This window comes from Bos grunniens, chromosome 16 (assembly GCF_055505025.1).
Source record: "Bos grunniens cultivar Pamir isolate PY7600 chromosome 16, Bosgru_T2T1.0, whole genome shotgun sequence".
NCBI lineage: Eukaryota > Metazoa > Chordata > Mammalia > Artiodactyla > Bovidae > Bos > Bos grunniens.
This window is the reverse complement of record NC_141180.1, coordinates 60,970,936-60,993,353: the sequence shown is the minus strand read 5'-3', so window position 1 is coordinate 60,993,353 and position 22,418 is coordinate 60,970,936. Positions and strand designations below refer to the sequence as shown.

General features: G+C 37.9%; 1 protein-coding gene and 1 long non-coding RNA gene across 18 annotated transcripts in view; one reads left to right on the top strand and one right to left on the bottom strand.

Annotated features, from left to right (window-relative positions):
- Positions 1-22,418, bottom strand: part of ESRRG (estrogen related receptor gamma) — a 695,415-nt gene that overhangs the window by 224,398 nt on the left and 448,599 nt on the right. Inside the window, exon 1 of one of the 17 annotated variants that reach the window (XM_086345307.1) lies at positions 21,690-21,944. The exons of 15 other annotated variants lie outside the window; for them this stretch is intronic. Coding sequence is in view for 1 of the 2 variants with exons in the window: in XM_086345299.1 (XP_086201425.1) it covers positions 21,694-21,749 (56 nt within the window). In the remaining variant the exon portion in view is untranslated. Of the gene's footprint in view, positions 1-21,689; positions 21,945-22,418 lie in introns of those variants that run through there. One more of the 17 variants, XM_086345299.1, reaches the window with a different exon arrangement.
- Positions 21,916-22,418, top strand: part of LOC147356920 (uncharacterized) — a 36,137-nt gene continuing 35,634 nt past the window's right edge. The window contains exon 1 of the long non-coding RNA XR_015143626.1: positions 21,916-22,046. This is a non-coding gene — a long non-coding RNA (uncharacterized LOC147356920). The remainder of the gene's footprint in view (positions 22,047-22,418) is intronic.

Below are 22,418 nucleotides of genomic sequence, written 5' to 3'. Positions count from 1 at the left end.
TACTCATAACAAGGCTTTCAGGGACTTGGAACTTCAGAAGCCAGATTACAATGTTTAAAAGAGAGATACCTATACCTCTGGTTTTTAAAATTTTTTTTGCTGCACTGCATGGCATACGACATCTTTAGTTCCCCAGCCAAGATTGAATCCATGACTCCTGCATTGCAAACCCTGAGTCTTAACCACTAGACCCCCCCTTAACCACAGGGGACCGGAAGTTCACTCCCCTCTCTTGCTTTTTAAAAGATAGGAGAAACTGAAGACAAAAGGATCTCTACTATGCTAGAATTTATCTTTTCTTTTTCATAGTTTTATTTCGACATTTCTCCTAAATAATCATCATTAAATACTATGTTTTCATAGACCTATTCTTACCCTACCATTCTAGGCAGGGAAGAAAAAATGCAAGGTGCTAGGTTTCTGTCTTTACTTAGCTTTCCCCTCTGCTAATTTCAGAAAGTGAAGCCAGCAATTATAAGTAGTAGGGAATTGATAAGGAGTTCACACGTGCAGGAGAAATAGCTTCAATTCAAGCTTCCCTGACTAATCCTTATTATGACTCATTTCGACTTCAGAATTTGTCGGTTGAGGTAAGAAGCTAATTTGGCTTTGAGAAGTGAAATCTCAGTTTTGTACTTTCCTTCCAGTGCTTCTAACAACCCATTATTAAGAGCAGAGTAGGAGGGGGCATGAAATATTTACTGAGTGCCCACTTTCACCAGGCATTTTTTTTTTTTTTGCATGCTATTTTATTAGATCATTAAACTTAACATACTTTAAGTAAGAGCATAAATTTCTTTGGCTTCCAAACCCACAGTCTGTACCACTGTATATCTTACATTGGAAAATAAAATGCACTATTTTAAAACTTATACCCAATACGATTCTCAAACTCTGACCCTGAGACGAACAGCAGGACACTCGGCAGATCTTGGCAGGAAAGTGGCCCTGGCAGATTTCTCTTAACTGTTTCGTTGCTCTATGTGCACGCATGCTGCTCCTTCTGTTTGCACTCATCAGAAGACCTGTCTCCTTTCTTGCCATGGGTTCTCTTGCAACAAATACAACCAAGTTTAATCTAGAGAAATCTGGCATCATGACTGGGCCAGGTGTGAGACACCAAGGAAAGGTGACCAGGCCATGCTGACTGTCTTCAGTGCTTACATAAATATTAATACCATTCTATTAATGAGCCCTGTTTGGGGAAACCCTAAATGGTCACCTTACCTCCCTACTTATGAGCCCATAAAAATACTGGTAATTTATGTTACATCCTTCTTCTTCCCTATGAATTGCATAATGAAGTTCTTTATGCAAGGCTATTAAGAAGCAACTTGGATGCTACTACTTGCTACTTATCCCATATAATTAATAATATCATAACTGCTATTGAGGGCACTGTTTAAAACAGCTAGGCTTCTCAAGTGGTATCAGTGGTAAAGAACCCACCTGCCATGGCAGGAGAAACAAAAGATGCAGGTTTGATCCCTGGGTCTGGAAGATTCAGTGGAGTAGGAAATGACACCCCACTCCAGTATTCTTGCCTGGAAAACTCCACAGGCAGAGGAACCTGGTGGGATACGGTCCACGGGATCACAAAGAATCAGACATGACTGACAGAGTACAGAACACAGCCTTCCATAAATATAACTGATTTGACTAAACTTTCAATAGCAAATTTCAGGAATAATCATTAAAATGAGATTTGCTTTCGAAACAAATGTGTTATACAAAGGCTTTTAGTAACATTTATTTATTTTGGTTCTAATTAAATCATTATACTCATCAGTTGACTACATAACTATAAAGTCAGCATTCTTAAAAAAGAAAGTAATAAAACTAATTAATTTCTTTTGTTGTTCCTTGATAAATTATGAAATCTCTCTTTTACATTTCCTGACAAATACTTGGGCACATAGCTTTCTTTAATAGTTGATGTTCATGTCTTTGAATAACACCCTTCAATGAAAATGCCAATCAAATAAAAATAAAATTAACATTTAGATTATGGATTTTCTGGTCCTATGAGAGAAGATGAAAGAATGAATCTGTAAAATGCTAAAAAGAGATGTTTATAGCAAGCACATGTTCATTTACTAAGCTTCCATTGCCATTTTGTGGAAATAAACATACTTAAAACTCTAAATTCTTCCTGTCAAAACAAATGAGTTTGAGCAAGCTCTGGGAGACGGTGAAGGCCAGGGAAGCCTGGTGTGCTGCAGTCCATGGGGTTGCAAAGAGTTGGACATGACTGAGTGACTGAACAACAAAACTCTGAACTCTTCCTGTCAAAACAAATATACTTTTTATCATGATCCCTCAGACGGTAAAGAGTCTGCCAGCAATGTGCGAGACCTGGGTTCGATCCCTGGGTCAGGAAGATCCCCTGGAGTAGGAAATGGCAAGCCACTCCAGTATTCTTGCCTGGAGAATCCCATGCATGGAGGAGGCTGGTAGGCTATTCCGTCCATGGGGTCGCAAAGAGTCGGACATGACTGAGCAACTTCACTTTAAGATAAAGTAAGTTACAACATAACCCAGGCAAAGCTGACACAAGCATGTGATCTGATGAATCATATGCATGTAAATTACTTGAAAATGATATAAAACTGGTCCTGTTCCGATTAGATCAGAGGTGTTCTAACACCCTAACCTCAGAAAACAAAAGGGGATAATAAAACAACGTTCAGGAAGACCCATGCCTGCAAGTCTTCAATAAGAACAAAATTTAAAAACAAAAAGCCAGTCAAAGTGAATAAAAGTAATTAAGACAATGGGTAAAAAGCTTGTGTTCTTGTATAGGTATATTTAAAAACTTTTTCTAAAATACTTCTTGACTTTGTACATTGTGTGTGTGCTTAGCCACTCAGTCGTGTCCAACTCTTTGCGACCCCATGGAACCCACTAGGCTCCTCTGTCCATGGGGATTTCAGGCAAGAAGACTAGAGTGGGTTGCCATTTCCTTCTCCAAGGGATCTTCCTGACCTAGAAATCAAACTTGGGTGTCTTGCACCTCCTGCATTGGCAGACAGATTCTCTTACCACTGAGCCACCTGGGAAGCCCCTGACTTTGTATATTGATGGAGCCTAAAATATCTATAAAGTCTTCCCTAAAGTTGTCAATTAGACGCTGAGTCAACTCCTGCTCTTGTAGTTAAACCATCACTATTTCCATGCACATGTTACTTCTAATTAATTCATGTCTCTCAACATTGTCCTTTGCCTGTCAAAAGAGTAAGCATTCAATCATCAGCCAACAGTATCCAAGTGCCTTCAGGAGGAATAGATTTGTTTTCCAGGAAAAGATAATATATGAAAAGTCACTAATTCTGAGAAAATATCTTTTGTGGGGGTTTTATTTTTGCAATGGTATGCAGCAAAGCTAGGGGTGGGGCTGTGTTGTTCAACGTGAGGCTTGGGGGTGGTGGGCAGAGAGAGCTGGGATGTCAGAGGAAGGAGAAAGATCACAAACCAGGTGTGGTCTAGTGCTCCTGAATTTTAACTTAATGCCTTTAAATTTTATGGAGTTACTTGGCTTATGACAAACAGCTCATTTTATTTGGCACTGGAAAATGGTTTCAAAGGCAGAAAAAAAGGAATCATCTCAAATATTTTTTTAGAAAGTAACTGGTTAGAAAGATATTTCCTCGAAATAAAAAGTATTTTACTTGAGCAACTATGAAGCAGGTTGCTGCTTATATTTTAAATTAGCAGAATGGTTCCTTTTCATGCCTGTTTTGCTCCAGATAGATGTTGCTTATTTAAGTGAAGGCTAGAGCTTGACTGGCTCAAAAAAGCAAGTCCATTAAATTTACTTTGCAACTGAACTGAGTCAAGTGGGATGGAGTAGAGGAACACTAAAGAGTCTAGTCTATTCTAGAACATAAGCACCAATTGCTTTTCTGGACAGATAGAATTGGGGGAACTATTCACAAACACATTTTCTTTTTAATGGCTCTATCATAAGTTTGTCCATTAAAACATAAAAAGGTTAGATGTAATACATAACACTATCCATATATCTGTAAGAACCTACACAGTAAAAATAAGGGGGATGCATAAAAAATCATAAACTTGAATGAAGCACCTACCCTCACCCCAAAATTATATTTTATGATTTTCAGGAAAGAAGAAAGGAACAGTTTGTTTCAACCCTGGATATTACCGATGCCATTCATAGTTCTGGAATTTCATTTAGAATCATTTTCATTCAGACTAGATCTTCCTAGATTTCAATGACAATGTCAGGCCTGTAGAGCCTATCTTGTGAGATACCAGGAAGTCTTTTAAAACCATTATGTTTAAACTTTCCTTATTTTAGTATAAATGATTTCGTTAACTCCAGTTTACCATTTCTTTAAGTATTTTGTTTTTGCACTCATCAGGTAATTCCTACGACATGCCTTTCTAGGTGGTTTATTGAGACCCCAAACACACAGTCCTATACAGATTTCTATGGTTAAAGCTTTCATTTCATATTTAGTTTATATTAATGGACATGCTGAATTCAGTTACAGGGTTTTGTATGTAGCAATTACCCAAAAGATTTTTGACTGGCCACCTATACAAATAAAATTAACATCAATCTTTTTCTAACTGTTTTTACCTAGTAGAAAAACAAAACAAAATACGTATAAATCACGATTCACTAAAAAGTCGAATGTTTTATTCCCCACTTCCCCCTCCCCCACCACACACAAAAATCATCAGTTTCAGAAAGGACAGAGTTGTTTTATTTCTGCCAAAGCTGTGCCTAAAAATATTACATTTCATCAGTTTCACTTATCTTGAAAAGTCCCCAAAGGTTCCCTACCTGAAGCTGGCCATATTTTCAGTGCAAAATAGGCTGAGCTCTGCTATCTAAATCTAGATAAACTCCTGGGTTTGTAATCTGCACAAAGATCTATACATCTAAATCTCTATGCAAATCAAATGCTTTCCTGCATTCGTGTGAACATTCCAAAGCACCCAGGGCTCAGGGAGCAGGAGGAGGTTCTTACAGATTCTTCCCGGAGCCCTTCTTCTCCTTTCCCTCTATTTATTTATACTAGCTCCCTAAATAATTCACACTGCCTGCTTTTCAGCCCGAATGTGCCTCAGAAGAGGCCTACAATGAGCGATTGCAGTCACCAGATGGACTCGTGAATGCAGCAGGTGGGGCAGATGGCAAGGCGCCCTGTCTGATGCTGCTTGCTTCGGCATGGGCTGCCGTTCTTTCCAGGTACATTATCATCATCCGAACACTGAGTGGTGTGTAGTTTGGGGGTGGGGTGGAAGTGGGGCGCTGGCAAATCTCTGACATGCATTCCTAGAGGAATCATCAATTACCAGCTGCCCTCTTCCTCCCTGCCCCCCACCTCCAGCAACCCTGGATATTTTTACGCTGTTGCTTTGTGAGAGGGTCTGTTAAGACTATGGTGAAGGTTTTGCGATGGACTTTGGCACTAGGGATAAAGAAGGATGCCTGCGTTTTAAAATTCCACCTCGGCTTCATAGCAAGTGAAGAAGAGAGGATTCAAGGGGATGGACACCGGAAAAGTCAGGGAAACTATAAGGGAGAAATGTATTCTCATAGATACTTTGCCAAAAAAAAAACACAAATGAAGGGAAAAGGTAGGTGAGATGACTCAGCTCCTGTCTGTCATGCCTTTGTATAAAGGTAAGCTGCCCTTTGCATCTATCCAATGGAGATCAAAACTGTATCTTTATAGCTTTTCAGTGTTGCAGAAAATATTAGCTGTGCCCAAGTTGAGACAGTTCTGTGTCTCATATTTCTTTAAGAGTCATTTCCAAAAAGTGCAGTATTTCCCTTTCAAAGTTTGTAATTCTATAGTCCTATAGAAAACTGCAATGCCTATCACTTGAAATTGGAAATTTGCAGTCTCATGGTGCCAAGCTATCATGAGACAATCACTCAGTAACATGGAGTATAAATTTTAATTGAGCATAAACACTTGACAAAAATTCTCCCGAGATATTTCTGGCATATTCAGATTGGCAATGGTACTATGACACCATGATTTTAATCCTTCTATAAACTTAACTGATGCCAATATAAATCTTATTACCTAACTTCACTAATCATCTAATTATTAACATCTAAAAATGTGAAAGAGAATCATTTTAATGACCTGAAGCAAACCAAGCTGTATCTTCCCAAAAATAAATAAATAAAACACTTTAATAAAATGCGTTCACTGAAGGGAGACTGTAAAGACAGAAAACTGCTTTGAATTCCATCTTTGAGTCCTGGGGCAAATTGAAATCCCAGGCTTTGGGGAACAGCGATGGGCAGTTTTGCAAGACTGCTGGACAAAGACAGTAGCTGTGAGATTATCTCAAGATTAAGGGCAAGGTTTCCTTATAAAAATTACCTTTCAATAGTCATTTACTTTGATTAGAATGAATTTACTAACTCAGACTTTGCCCTCACAGTCCAACTACACAAATCTAGCGTTCAAATGCATCCTCTTTGCTTCTCCTATGACCAGGTAAATGTATTCTTCCCTGATCTTTTAAAGACTTTATCCCCCTCTCATTTCCAGTCTAAGAAACAAACCATACACGAGTCATTTAGAGTATTTTAAGATGTAATGGCAGCTTTGGTGATCAAAGCTTCAAAGGCTTCACAAGGAAGCAGTCTGGACCAGACTTGACTGCTCCAAGACCCCAATCACACTTTCGCAATATTTAGGACTGAAATGTACCATTTCTGATTTGTGTTCTTGAGGGCTAACTTCTTATCGGCTTTACAGGGCCCAAATCAGAAAATCAGAATGGATGTTTCAATTCACTTAGGTTTTATGTAAAATCCCTGCTACCTAAATTCCTGAAATCATTTTCTGAAGATTGACCCAAGCATAAGTTGAAACATGTTTGTTTTTTTTTTTTAATGTACTCAAGATGACTTATATTTTTATTACTTATTTCAGGAACTTTGTGCCCCAGATAGGATCTATACATAGTCAAATATTTTGGAATGAATGATCAAGAAAACGCAGTTTAATGCACTAAATTGATTAGTGATTGTAAAAATTGCAAAGGAATGAATGTAATCTTTTTTGATGCAATAAGAGAAGCTACTGTAAGCAATCAATTGGACACCAGAGAGTTGGCTATAAAAAATACACTTCAAAAATCAATTTTAAACTGGTATTTTCTAAACTTGATTTTATTAACTCTCCTTAAGCTATTTGTCCATAACCTAATTAATGTACATAACCAAAGGTACTTAATAATACTAAACAGAAGGAAATGGACATTTTTTAGAAAGACATTAAAAGGCAGATGGTAATAAATTAAAATGTAAAGATAATAACTGTAAAATTAATTTTTAGAATTATACATTTTATAGTGATTTGAATGTCTGTTCAGACTTCCACAATTAAACTGGCAGGCCAGATTATTTCTAAAATAAAAGTAGTAGCAAAGTCTCAGCTAAAAAATAACTGCTATTAAAAAAATTAAAAGGTAGTAAGTATAAGAGTGATAAAATGAGTGGGTCATTACAATTTAAGCATTGGATGTAAGAGAAAATACAGGTAATGTATGGTATAAGATGCTGCTGAAAGTGAATGATAACTGAAATTTTGATTTCTGACACTACAAAATTATTCTTTTAGTAAAGTCTATATGATATTCTAAAACAGATGCACCTTATATAAACACCTATATTTGAACATACTTTTGGAGTATCAGAAATCAGTGTCATGCTATTATATACACATGCAAAAATTTCTACATTTGCTTTGCCCGTGTTTAAAAAGTTAGTACATATGTGTGTCTGTATTTGTGTATGTGTGTGTGTATGTAACACAATTTCTCTGATTTATTTCCTTATTTCAGATGCCTTTCTAGATGTGAATAAGTCTTAGAGTTTCAAAGTACAAGTTAGTTGAAACCTAACAGAGAAAAATAGATATCCAAATTTTATCCTGATACACAGTATATACAAGAATTAGCATAATTTAAACAGAAACATATATTTATATGCCACCTTTCTCTTTCCCAAACAAAATATGGACAAAGTCCCTCAGATGACATAAATTCAGTGTAATGCCCAATTTGTTAAACTCATGCAGTCCCCTATATTAACTATGACTTTTTTTATTTTTAACTATGATCTTTCTTGGTCAGTTTTATTGTTCCTAGGCAGGTAGCACTGATTGGGGAAAAAAATGAAGGGAGAGTGGTTATGATCTCTAATGAAATTACTTATTTATTTGTGGTCTACCTGCCTAGGGGAAAATAGACACTGAGTCATGTAATTAACACAAAAAGAATCTTAGAAGAATCCAACCAACCAACCATATTCTTAAGAGGCAGGAAATACAACGATCAAATAACTAAGCAACTTAAAATTTGAGGTAAAGACAGTATCTTTGCAATATTCACCTGTAATCCTGGTTCAAGATTTACCCAGACCACTTTTGCTCTGTTTGGTTTTTCCTCTTGCTGAATATCTGAGAAGAATTTTCAAGTTTTGAGTGTAGAGTTTAAAAAAGAGAGAATGAGAAAATGATCTCTAGCATGCATTCTGGGAACCTCCACAGAACTATTTGCATAGCCCTTGAACACTGTTTAGTAAACAAGGAGTGGACAGGACCAGAGTGGCTTCTCTCTTCGAGTCCTGCTGTCCTTCTTCAAAGCAAGGCAGGGGTTCTGTTTTTAGTACACACTTTGGTTCAGCGTTAATCCTGTTTTATGTTGTTCACACCTGCTGCTGACTAGCAGCCTGCTGATGGGCTGAGGCTCACGCTGCTCAGAGAAATCCCACTCAACTGAGAGGCCGGACAAAAGCTACTGGACGGAGCTGGAAACAAAGCCTGACCAGGGTCCTGAATACATGAGAAGCGGACCCCACAAAATCTCTCCTCTCATTTGCAAATAAAGTCTCCGATGTCCCAAATTTGCCACCCAACAGTAAATGCAACCAAATGCTCTTTTTTTTTTTGAAAGCCTAAACCCCATTGGTCTGTCTATAGTCCTCAGTGTTTTCATGTCTTTTGGTAAAATGAATGCCAATATATGCAAAAAAAAAAAAAAAAAAAGCTTGCAAGAATCAGGTGTACATGACAGCCACCCTCTATGTCCTTACCAAAAGAATCTGTACCTGAAACAAACCGATTATTCACTTAAAATATCCTATTGCTCACCTATTCATGGAATTTTATATCCCAAAATGAACAGATAGAAAATACATATTCTGCCATCCGTGGCCACCGGCTGACCAGGACAGTGACTTGTATGCTAAGACGGTTCTCCCCCACCCCCCAGCCTGCACTGCATGTGCCTAATAGCAAACATCAAAAGGAATGACTTCTTTTTTGATCTTAGTACCAGCGATAAATCAAATTCAGTGCCACAGACAGGGGGGAAATGCACTACTAAAGGAAAACTCCAAGGCTGACAGTGGGACCAGTCGGAGGCATTCGCTCAATCAAGTTTCAGTAAACGATGCCCACCCTCCCTCTCTCTGGAAACAAGATGTAAGCTGTCATGTGCTTACCCAGAGCGAGAAAAACTTACCCAGTCCTGACGTGACCCTAAGTCAAGATGCACTTTCTGCTGACATTTCCAGCGGTGGTCCCAGAGCCCCTCCCACCCACCGAAAGACAGAGTCAATTTCCTTCCTATCTGGGAGTCGGATTCTGCCCGCAGGTGGGCACAGAGAGCTCCTACCGGCCAGCACAGCGCAGCCCCGAGATGAGCCGCACATCTGGGGGTTGGGGGGGTGGTGTCAAATAAAGACTCTGGGATCATTTTATTACATCTCCCGAAGCACCTTTCCTGCCTGCCACAGCCAATAAAGCCCCATGGGCTCCACTGCCAGCACTCAGGGAGCCACACGTCTGCCTAACCCACAGCAGTGCATAGATTTAATGGAGCACAGTTTTAATACTTCTCTGGGGGGGACGCATGCAAAGCGCTAACTAGCAAACTAAGGTTCTATTAATGAATGGATGTACAGGTGCCATACTGGAGATGCTGGCAGCTTCTTCCCAGTTTGCTTTCCAACTATCTGCCCCGAGCAACGTGCTCTTTGGGGGCAGTCAGTCCTCGAGCCTAGCTCCTCTGTTGGCGCCATACTCTTCCTCGGCAGTTGAGAAACGTACAGGGATGCTCGGAATCAGAGACGCTACCACAGGTGAGAAGCCAGGTGAAGGCACACTGTTTCCGTCTGTGTAAGACAGTGTTCTTAGGAACTCTCTACTGGTATTAAAGAAAAAAAAAAGTTGTCGAAAAAACGATACTCTACTTGCCGTAACTGCAGACAGAATTCATGTGTTTTTCATCATCGGACACAGCCCATTCGAACACTGAAAACATAGTTGTCACTTTCAATTTGTTTATGGGATATGAACAGCATAGGAGTAAATTCAATTATTATGTGGAATCACACAAAATTGCTGATATTTGACCTAGAAAAATGGCCATTTCATATGGCTCAACCTAATTTAATTAGAATCCTATTATCTTACGTTCATGCAAAAAAGCCTTAAGTTTGATTGGGAAATTTCATAACTTTCCTTCTTGTTTTCCCTCAGAAAGCTACCTCTATTTTTGTTTTTTAATCACTATCAAAAGTGAGATTTTATCGAAGCATATTTCAAGACTTGAGCCTATTAAGATTTGGGGTACACAAGCCTTAGCCATCAAAATTTCACTGGAAATCAAGTTTTGCTCATTAGTTCACCCACTCATTCCATAGAGTGTTTCCTGTAAGGCTTGGCCTTGTGAGAAGCAACTTGGCAACCCCATAAAACAAAAGAGCAAAAGCTTCATCCCAAGGGCCAAGAGGACAGAACGATGGAAAAAGATGGACAAGTCTCAGCTTTGACGTTCTGAACTAAAGGACTTGAATCACGGGTGATTTTTTTCTCCCCCAGCGGCTTTGTAAGTTTGCTCAAGACAGAAAGACTTCAGCGGATATCAGCAGCAGCGGCGGCTCTCAGGTCAGGTGATATTTAGCGTTTTGCATGTAGTATTGGCGATGTGATGAATACCCTCAGATAAGAAGGGGAAGAGGAGCTGCCACAAGCAATTGATCACAGTGTACTACCTGCCTCCGCCTCCAGCGCTGCTCCAAAGTTGGCCCACTCCTGAAGAAAGTGAGGCCACCTTCGTTGGAGGATAGCGCTTTCCTCGGGCACAAGTTTTTATTTCAGTTTGAATCTTACCCCATTGCATTGCCAGTGATGCATTTTTATGTTTACAATTGACATCTTCGTCAAAGAACGAAACCTCTGAGCAACGGCTCAAAAGCATGAAGGTTGCCTGCAGTTAAGTACTTATTTTACACCTAAACGGAGCCCAGTTGTTTTGAGTTAAAATTTAATAAACCTTAAACGGATGACCTTTCTTGCACAGAAAGGCCCAGGGTTACAAAAAAGAAACGAACTTTCCAATGAAATATATTTTAAGGATCTAGTGCTGAACAAAGAGCTAGTTAAAGCTGAATGCTTTGTCAATTTATCAGCTTGTGAACATTCTGTTCCTGAATTCCCCACTGCTCCTGGATGTATGGAACGGTGGTGCCTTGCTTAATCGAATACTATTGATTCGAGTGTGTCACAGTGATCTCATTGAGAGTAATCAATAGTAATCCAAAATCAATCAATCTGGCTCTTGCACTATCATTTATCAAATCTGAATACGCCAAATTATTTGTAGGCGTCAAATTACAAAGAAGAGAAGGGGGGAAAACCGGGGAAGTTAATGGTTTATATTGAAGAGCAAGACCAATGTCTTTGTTTTTTTTTTTTTCCCTTTAAAATGGACAACTACTTGGCCAAATGCATTTATCTTCTCATTAACGTATCCTAAATTTATAATGAATCTCATTCCATTCTTGGGAAAGAATAAGACTTCTTGTACAGGAGTGAGCTGGTTCAGCATAATCTTTAGAAACTTAAAGATGCCCCAGCTTGCGGAGATCACACCAGCATTTTCCAAGTCTGAGTAGCTACGTTTCAAATGCCTGTCATCCATCTGCTGGTAAAAAGGAGACGGGACTGGCACAGGACAAAACTGCATCTCTGAGGATCAGAAATGATGGCTAATGGAATCAGAGTGGAAAAAGGAAGAGTTAATTTCTCCAGAGAATGTACACCTAGATGCACGTGCTTATCAAAGAAGCTGCTGTTGGCGCTGAGGGTTCCTTTATCAACACATTCACCTGTAATTTAGTCCAGGTAATAAATCCGTCTATTCATTACAGCACACACTCAAAAGCACTCCTACTATTTAACGTGAATGAAAAAAAGGCCCAGAGTGTCTAAAACATTTACTTTCGCTAATGTAAAAGTGTTGGCATTTTACTTCATTCGCGATAAGCTGGTGCCAGTGGAAGTGATTATTCTTTTCTTATTCAAAGCCTATCAGCATTTCGAAAAGCTCTCTCCATCTTATCAGGTGTATGAACAGCACAGTTACTGAAAACAGTTTGTACGGCTCCTCTCTCTTTCTGCCCAGCTATCTGATAAACCCCCAACTAACTAACTGTATTTACACACAATCAAACAGAAGTTGTATCTTCCACGCGCGGTCGCCACATTCCAGTTGGCCGTAGGTTTTTCTGCTGTGACATTAACTTAACGAAAATGTCAGTAGCGAGTACCCCAAACTGACAACAATCAAGAAAACACTATAAAAGCACTCAACTAGAATGCACGACAAACAGAGACAAAAGCAAAACAAATGCGAATAGTTGAAGGCAATCTCTTTGGAATTTGAGGGGGGTGGGGGATAAAGTGTACCGTGTGTGCAAATCGGGATGAAAATCATGCACTTACCTTTGACCAAAGTAAATGATCTTTTAGCAAAACAGATCAATAGACAGACAGCAATTTTAAAAGAAAATACTGCTGACATGGAGGGGGTTCAGGAAAGTTTCTAAGAACTGAGCACGTATTGCCCCCACATTTCAGTTTATCTCAATGTAGGGCAGAGAGGTTCTATAATGTAAGCAAAGTAAGACAATAGTATCACCGAACTTACCCCATAAACCGAAGACAAGATAGAAAGCAAGGCTGTCACATATGGTGACCACATTCTCAGGACAGATTTTCCAATCATTAAAACCCTCATAAATGCTCTAGACATTAAAGTTTTGTTCACTATAAGGAAATAGAAAAATACAAAAAATACAATTTGAGTGTTTAACCTCATCATTTTTCTCATTCTTCAGAATTAACCAACTGAACAGTCCCATATACAGCTACAAAAAAGAACCATCCTAGAGACTAAGCTAAGGAGATGATCCACTCTCCATTTCTACCTGGTTAAAAAATGCTTTCAGGAGTTCATGGTTCATACAAATCGAGAGACATCCCTAATCATTTCTGGGTAGTTCTTCGGAGCATGAAAGACAATAATGATATTTCTAGAACAGAAGAGAAATATGAAACTTATTTGAACAACTGAATAATAAATTCCTAACCCCATGAAAGAATCTCTGCCTGGGCTTCGGTGCATAAATGGTCCATTTCCTCCTCACCTCCTTTTGCTGAATGGCTAGGAGAGAACAGAAAAAGGCAGCCACATGCTCCCACCTGAGCCCAACTCCTGATTCTGTCTAGACTCCAAGAACAGAATGAGCCTTTCCTCAGATGGGGAGAGCAATAAGATGAATTAGCCAAGTGTGCAGTTCAGTACAATTCAGCTGATGGTTGCCTTTCCATCTGTGACACTATGATCCCAAGACTGGTGAGGCAGGTCTCATTTAAGTCTGTGGCTAAAAGGGGTGCTTCTGTCATTTCTTAGGGCCCAGGACCAACTGTATACAGACACTTTCTCATATATATTTTTTTCTTTCTTTGGCCATGAACTGTTGGTTATGGGTACAACAGTCCTCCCCAAAATATCTAATTTGTTTTAATAGATCAATGGCTGTAAAGAAAGCATTGATAGAGTATTTTTTCATTTAGGGAAAAATGAATACAATGTAACAAGGCAACTTAGATTTTTTGGAGAAGTTAAAGTGCCACGATAATTTGGATTATGGAGGGCAAAGAGCTATTGATTGAACAACCTCACATTTGAATTTTTCTCTTAAGTACCTTTGTCTCTATAATTTTTCATATGACTCACGATTTTTGCTCACTCTGAACACAATTTTAGATATTTTTTTCAAAGCAAAATAAATTTTTAAAACTACAGACTGTAATAACCTACTAACTGCCTTGAAAAGGACATCTTTTCACATCTTTTCATTTTAGCTCCCATTGTATTAAGAAACTAAATGTATTTATTTAATGAGTCCTTTGTTTAAATTCTCAGAAGCCATTGCAAATGAATAAAATCTTCCTCGAGTACATGAAAAAGGAAATCTCACATACAAAAATACAATTCTGATCATGGAGGAGAAAAAAAGAATTCAGTGTTCTTCTGTCTATTTTCTGTGCATAAGTTCTTGATTTACTTTTTTAAATTTCATTTTTTTAACCTATTGAAGAAGCAAGACAAACATGAAAGCACAAGATACCTTATTTTTTTTTCTTTCTCAGAAAATGTATGCAATATGCAACAAAAAAAGAAATGTCCCTTTAAAGTGGACTGACAAGGCTTTTGATTCTCCACTTGTTAAAGACTTTATATACATCACACGTAAGAGCAACTAAGATTCACTACTTTGGACCTTTTTTTTAAAAACAATGAACCCCATTATTATCCCTTTATTTCCAAGATAGTAAAAAGGTTTGAACAAGCTTCAGTTACTCTTTTTCTTTTTTTGAACAAAACTCATTATTATCTATGCTTTCTGTAGTCCCACAGAGTTTTAAAGAGAAGTAAGCAAACAAGCTGGTTTTCATTGCAGTTCTACTAGCCATCAATCTCTGATACAATATGAGAATTTATTGGTTGCTTCCCTTTTATTTAGTACCATCTTAAGCAACTGTTTGCAGAGGTGTATGAGGAAGCAAAGTTAAATTGACACGTCTGTGATATGCCTGACAGCCCTTCGTATGCCTAGTATTAATTTGCTTTCTTTGGCTAGGTAAGTGCTGCCAAAGCATATTATATATAATGTGTACTTCCAATCAAAATGATGAAAAGTATATATGCAATTTTGTTTCACTCAAAGCAAGATGAGAAAGCAGAGGAATGTATATGACAGAGACTGCCTTTAACAATCAAAATATAAATTTGCTTTCAAGTTCTCTTTTTACAATGCAATCTGATCTTCGATAGGCTCTCCATGAGTTTAACACTTTAAATAACTCTTTAATAGATTTTAAATGCCAAAAACCAGTGTTTTCATTTATTAGACTATGTGAAAGAATTCCATATAGCCAGAGGCAGCATTTCTAATGGCTAGTGTTGCATGTTCTATATTTATATTCAAATGCACATACAGATCTATGTCAGTATATTGAAATAAGACTTTAATTGGCCAGTGAGAAGCCAATTTATTTAAAACTGTACTTTTTCTTTTATTGCTTTGCCTCAGTGAGTTATCTTCCAAATAAATATACATGCATTGCCATCAATTAAAATGACAAAACATTTGAAAAATCAAAACATAAAAAAGCAAGCTTCTTCCAGACATTTTAAAATGCTTTTTATAAATTAAAAAAGGAGGTGCCTGAAGGTATACATACACAACACATATACAATCTGTATCTGCTCAATTTGATGGTTTTGCATAGTTGATTTGAAAATACATTTGGAAAATACTGAGAAATAGTGTCCAAATCAAAGAAAAAGAAACATTTGGCACTTCTGTAAAGAAAAAGTAAAGAGAAAGGGTGTTTGTTATAACTAAATGGAAATTATTTTTATTAGCTAGGTTTCCCAGACTTTGACAGTAGAAATCTAAAATGAACTTGAAACAAGAAGAAGATGCCAGGTAAATCCTTCAAAAGGCAGAAGGCTGTCACTTAACACTCTCAGATAATAAAAGAGCTAACTTTCAGCAGATGGATTGGCATAAAGAAACAGCAGGATTTTTTTAAACAAGAAACATTAAATCTGTTTAAGTATTATACAAACATATAAAGGTAGGAAATGAATCTAGGAATTTAAACAAAATATGCATTAGAACAAGAATTTGAATAGAAAGAGCATTTGGATAAATGTTTTCTCTCAACACTCAGATTCACTGAGCAGAACCACAGACCTTAAACTTACCTCTGAGAATAAAATTCAAAAATTCACAAATCTATGATGTCTTTCATATGCACATAATGATAATTAATTTTCTATATTTGCTTTTGACAAAAAATAAAATGACATATTTATATAGTCAGATAAGTGAAATTTTTATTTTGCACTTATTTAAAAGCTATCATGTTTTCATTAAGATATATTTATCAGACCCAACTATATGAGAAAACAATGTAGCTAAGAGCTAATTCAAAACTGGTTCTTGGATATGGGCCCAAACCATTAAATTATGTACTTAATACTAGTGGCTTATTTCCTATTTTACAAATTATTTATGATTTCTATATACTGAATTTCAAGATGATAATTAAAAATGTATAAAATCAGAAACAAATTAATATATTAGGTTACCTGTTACCTGTCATTTATACAGCAGCTAAACCAATTTAGTTTAAAATCAGACTTGGTAAATACCTGAAATACTAATTCAAGGTTAAAATGATGCCTAGGAAATTTAACTAGACACTAGCTGATTAGAAAAACACTTGAGATCCACTTTATTATATAAATACACAAGAACACTCTCAGCAGCACACTTATATTCTACATACATACTTCTTCCCGTGTCTATATATGTATTTCACCTGCATACTATACATGCACATAAATGCACACACATGTGTGTAGTATATTCTACAGACTGCTTTGGATTTTAAAGTAGCGTATGCATAGCTATTTATTTACAATGGGATAGACCATGGACATCCCATACACATGGCTACGAAAATAATAATCAACAGCAAAATATACAAAATGCAGTAAGAGAGAATGTCAAGAGGCAGAGATGCTGGGTGTCATCCCCGGACTCTCAAATACAAATATAAGTATGATTGGAGAAAGAGAACCTAAATATTTCACTGTCAGAGAATGTAGAAAACAGCAATTCATTTCTATCTCATGTGCTTTAGGACAATGACAATTTAATACAAGGCCAGTGGATGTAAAAGAGATAAAAACTGAACAAACTGGGCCAGGGCAATCAAAGATTTTCTCCAGAGAGCTGGCTAGGGCCGGAGCTCAAATGCACTTACAACAGATCAACATTGTATTGTTTCTCTCTTCCATGAATTTGCTATGAAGCAAAATTCAGAGCAGAGCTTATCTGCTGCAATGACTTGAAACTTCTACTGAGATACCTCAACGCTCTCCTCTTATTTGTGAATTCTTGGTAGGTGATTCTGAAAAGTTTATTTGATATTAATTGCTGTCACAGAAATCATGGCTATCAACTGCCACTTGTATGACAAAGTATCAACCATAAGCACAGATTTTGATTTATTTTTATGAAATAACATAAGCAAAGCATTCAGTGCCAAACAGCACTTAGGAAGTCAAACAAAGAAATATTTTGTTTTGTCACTAGGCTAAGAAAAATGTTGAGGAATTTTTCACAAGTGATACGGACTTGAGATTAGGCATTATGCCTACCTTCCAAAAAAACGGCTTCTTCTTTGTCTGTAGTTCTTGCAGGAGTGAGGTATTGTGAAAGTATTGTTAAACAGAGTCATAGAGAAGTTAGCTGCCCCCTTTGATGAATAGCACCATGGACCTAAAATTAATTGCAAAAGTATGGCCTGGCTAATGAGATGGTCCTTATCTTTTTTTAGCACAGGAAGCACAAGTATTTTTCTACTGGCTCAATATTTTACAAAAATGCCTAAACTATTCTTAACTCAGTAAAAATAGTATTCAAAGACCTCAAAGACACAAAATAACACAAATTCTAAGATCTAGAAAATTCGGAATGAAAACTAATTTCCTGTATTATTTTCTTTCTAAATGTTTATTTTCTTTTTTGCTTTGAAAAGAAGGACAACAGCAAAAAAAAAAAAAAAAATCTTTTCTCTGGCTTCTGTTAGCATTTTTTAAAGCTGAATTACAATACCATTCTTTATAAGATGACCAATATATATCACAGGTCAGATTAAATCAAAGAAATATATCAAAGGCCGTCAATTTAGAATTAAAAAAAAAAAAAAGAACAATGATGCCGTATTAGGGGGAAAACACTAGAAAAATGATCATCCATGCAAGAGAATTAATGGATATCCACAAGGGCTTTGCTAATAACATGGGTTAATTACCACTGCAACACACTAGGCTCAGTAAATAAAGCAGCAGTGCCACAAACACATTAAGATGAGAAACCATCACTGGAAGAACCAGCCAACACCATCACCCTTGCCTCTGCCCAGGAAATGGGAAGCTGATTCCCAGCCCTTTCTGCACAAGGAGCATTTCTAAACTTACCACCCAATGTGTACAGGGTAACACATAAACGCACTGACACAAAGGGCGAGTGAGACACGGGTGTCCAGCACTTACTCACCACTCCCATTCAACACTGATTCTCTTAACTCAGAACACTTTTTTTTGCTTACTCCAAGGAGAAAATCATAGGTTACATAATTCACACTGTCCGGATATTTCGACTATACGTAGTTTGGGATATGTGGTTATTTAATTTTTAGAGAAACAGAATTAATCTGTTCACTTTAGGGATGTGATGGGCAAGGTTACGAGACTCTACAGCTCAGGAACATTCACCCCGAAGTGCAGCCACTTGTCACTTCCAGCAATTTACAAAAAAATCATCTGAAATCCCCTACCTTTAAGGCTGCAGGTGTTTTCAACAGATTTATAGAGAAGAAACAGGAAGAAAAGTAACATGAGCTCCATGTCTGCAGTGTATTCTTTCTTTGAAAAATAAACTTAAACAGTCTGTTCATAGTTCCCAAATAATATCACATCTAAAGTGACTTCGGCAAGCTCCTATCTTTTTTAGAAAATTGCCTCCACTCTGATGTAGGCTTTTTGTTGTTGTTGTTATTGTATACATTTTCCCTTCCAGCCTATGTTTATCCCATGTATTTCGACATTATAATATTACTTTTGGATAGTTGTATTTCAATTTACTTTAGCTTTTAACAAGGAGTGATGAGGCAGAGAAAAGAGTCAAAACCCTGAAGCAGAAACAGTAAACCTTACACAATTAAACTTGCATAGCTCCAAACAGGAATTAAAAAAACAAACAAACACAAATCTGCTTAATTTTTGAGGTCTGGATTTTCATGATCAGGCTGAAATTCAAATACTAAACTGTTCCCTCCTAGCCTTGCCTGTTTTGGAGTGTTTCAATTGCCTTTCCTTCTTCCAACAGCTGTGACAACTGCTAAAACAGTCAGTAAAATTAAGTCCGCTCTATAATCCTGTAGTCAATGTTACATTTTAATCAGAGGTTGAAAGAGAACCGTGATGAGCACACTCATTTAGAATGATTAGACTGACACATATGTCAAAATGAGCAGATATATTATTTTCATCTATTTATGCTATCAGTTATTACGGCTATTAAATGTGAAACAAGCTTTCAAGTATTATGCTCTTTAATGCACTGGCACATTTCCCAAAATTTAAAAAAAAAAAACATAGTTATAGGTTAACATTTTAGGCTCTCCTGATGGTGGTCAATAAATTGAAGGAATCTTTTCTACAGCCTCCACAGCAGAAATTGTCCAATATTCTCCTCTGAAACTGCATAACTCTGGTTTCATTTCTGTGTATACACACACGTGATGGGGTTTAACCCAGCACAATTACTATGAATATTAATAGCATGTATAAATTCTGTGGTTTATTAATTGAGACAGAGAGGCAGATGCGTTACTAAGCATTAGATCTTTCTGTCTGTCCAGTGAACCACGTAACCATCAGAGCTGCAACCAAACAATAAATCTGTATTTTTTAAAGATGACTTTTAATTGAGCCAAAAAAGAAAGCTAGTTTGAATCTTGCGCCAAAGCCAAAAGGACATGTGTCCTGATTTCATTTAAATGCATCTGCTTTAAGAGGCTTATCTAAACTAATTATTCAAATTAGCCATAAGAAGTTAAATTCAAGGAAACTATTTTACAAAGAAGGCTAGGGGCAGGAGACAGATTTTTAAAGTTTATTTATTTATGAGAGAAAAGTTCTGACTTGGTTGAGCTTGGATAAGGCATTCTTCCTGACATGAAGGTGTATTAAATTCTCCAGTGCTACAGCCTCAGGTGTACTAACCTTCAAACTCCACTTGAGTGGGCAGTCCTACCTTTGTTTATTTTTCATTTTTATTTTCACACAATTTAAGGTTTCTTCCTTGGAGCGTTTACAACTGACGCAAGCACTGCCTTCCAATCTTTCGGTTCTTCCTAAGTCCATCCCTGGGCTAACATCCCTGGTGTGAGTGTGTATGCATGCAAGCACGTCTACAGACACGCATACACACACACTCACACTCAAACATACGAGGAGCCACTGAGACCGCAAGTCACTTTTCATCTCTTGCTTAATTACAAAGCAAGGCAATATGCAGTCACTAAGGACCGCTAGTGGACATCTACCTATAATGCATGACCTCCTCCTCTCGAGGGTTTTATGTTTTCTTCACAATCTAGAGAGAACTGTTTGCCAAGAGCACTCTTTTCAGAATTATAACAGTTGGTATTCCTGTAATGGGAAAGCAAAGCCATATAACTGACTCAACAGAAAGAGGAACCAGTGACAGTTACTATGATAAACTAGTATTTTATCTTAACAGTGGGTTGAAATTAAGTTTATGACCTACTCATTTTTACCCAAGAATGCCTAATTTACTCCTTTTACCCCTACTCACTTCTCCCCCACCCTGAGCAATACAAATATGTATATTTCCATGGGCATAAAGATATTCATAAATACGAGTGAAACTGCATCTAAGGACAAAAGTACTTTTCTGCATTTTCTGGACATGATACATGAAACAAATCCACAATCTCAGCGTCGTCTGTTCAAGGAGAAATTTAAAAAGTCACTACTGTTTCTTCTTTAGTTTTTTTTTCTCCCTTTAAATATTTATAGCGTGTGAAAAATCTCATGTTACTTAATGGACTGATTTGTCAGTTAAGTGCTGACTTAATGCTAACCATGCAAATAACATTATTCTAGCCCCGGCTTGCATAGGGCTAGTTTTTAAATTGTTCTCTGAAGGAGAATTAGTAAATGTGCAATTTCGCCTCTAACTCTGAGCGGTAAGAAATGACGGGGAGCTGAAAATATCTGTCAAGCTGCAAATACATAAGAGGCACTCAATAGTATAAATCATTTTGAATATTGTATTTTAAAACATCTTTCCTTGGGAAAATGGGTCCTAGTAAAAGATGCATTTTAACAGTTCAGTAAGCATTTGTGCCAAGTGCCTATTCTTAGCACCTGAATAAGAAGTGACTGTCACACAGCTGTTTTACTGACAGTCACTGAGCTTTGCCTCAAAGGTAACATTGTAGTCAGAGAACAATTCTCGACTTCCTGAATTAGGAGATCACCCTCAACACAAAAGGCACAAGACAGACACCAACAAGCACTCGTGCACACGAAATACCCAAGACATTACCTGAATCAGTGCGCCACGATCCCCTCCGTCCACCCCCCACACCCCCCCGCCACACACACACACACACACACGCACCCCCACGACGAGTTTTAAAAAGCAAAGAAAAAGGTACCTACTCTTCCTCGTAGTGCAGGGAAAAAGATTCAGGAAGGCAAAGTTCTACCGAATCCATGTGCGACCGGCAACCATTATTTGTGTACCCCCGCTATAAATCAAAGTTTCCTTGACAGAGCACAGTGCAATTAACACAAATGTTCTCCTAGTGACAAGCCTATAGGCACAGCCAGTTGGGACCAGAGCTCTCACACTCTCCTAATCAAGGACTTAAAGCCCCGATTGGAGCTTATTAATATGAAGTAGAGCTTAACATATGCAGTCCCACCGGCCCAGGCGCGCAGCCGATTGGGGGGCGGCTGCCCAATCAGGAGGGAGGCGACGGGAGGCTGCGAGGAGCCGCGGAACCAGGCAGGTACGAAGGGTGCAGAGACGCGACCCGGCTAGAAACTGAGCGCGAGAGAAAAGGGAGCGGGGACCAGAGATCCGGACGCTCCCAGTAGATACTGCGCTAGGCCCGTGCTTGCTTGCTCTTTTCTTTTTCTCTTTTCTCTCCTCCCGTGGGAAGCTAGAAAAGAAACCTAACTAATTTAACCCTCCAAGCCCCGGAGGGATCTGTCTTGGGTTTCTCACCCAAGATCTCTTTTTGCCTTGCCCAGAAGAACTCACGCAGACTCTCAGTTAATTTGGGAAAGGATTCTGCGGAAGGTAGAGAATGAAGTTTGTCCTGGCGTTGTCTGTGTTTGATTCCACCGGGGAGGGGGCTCCTGCTTACTGAGTGCTGTAC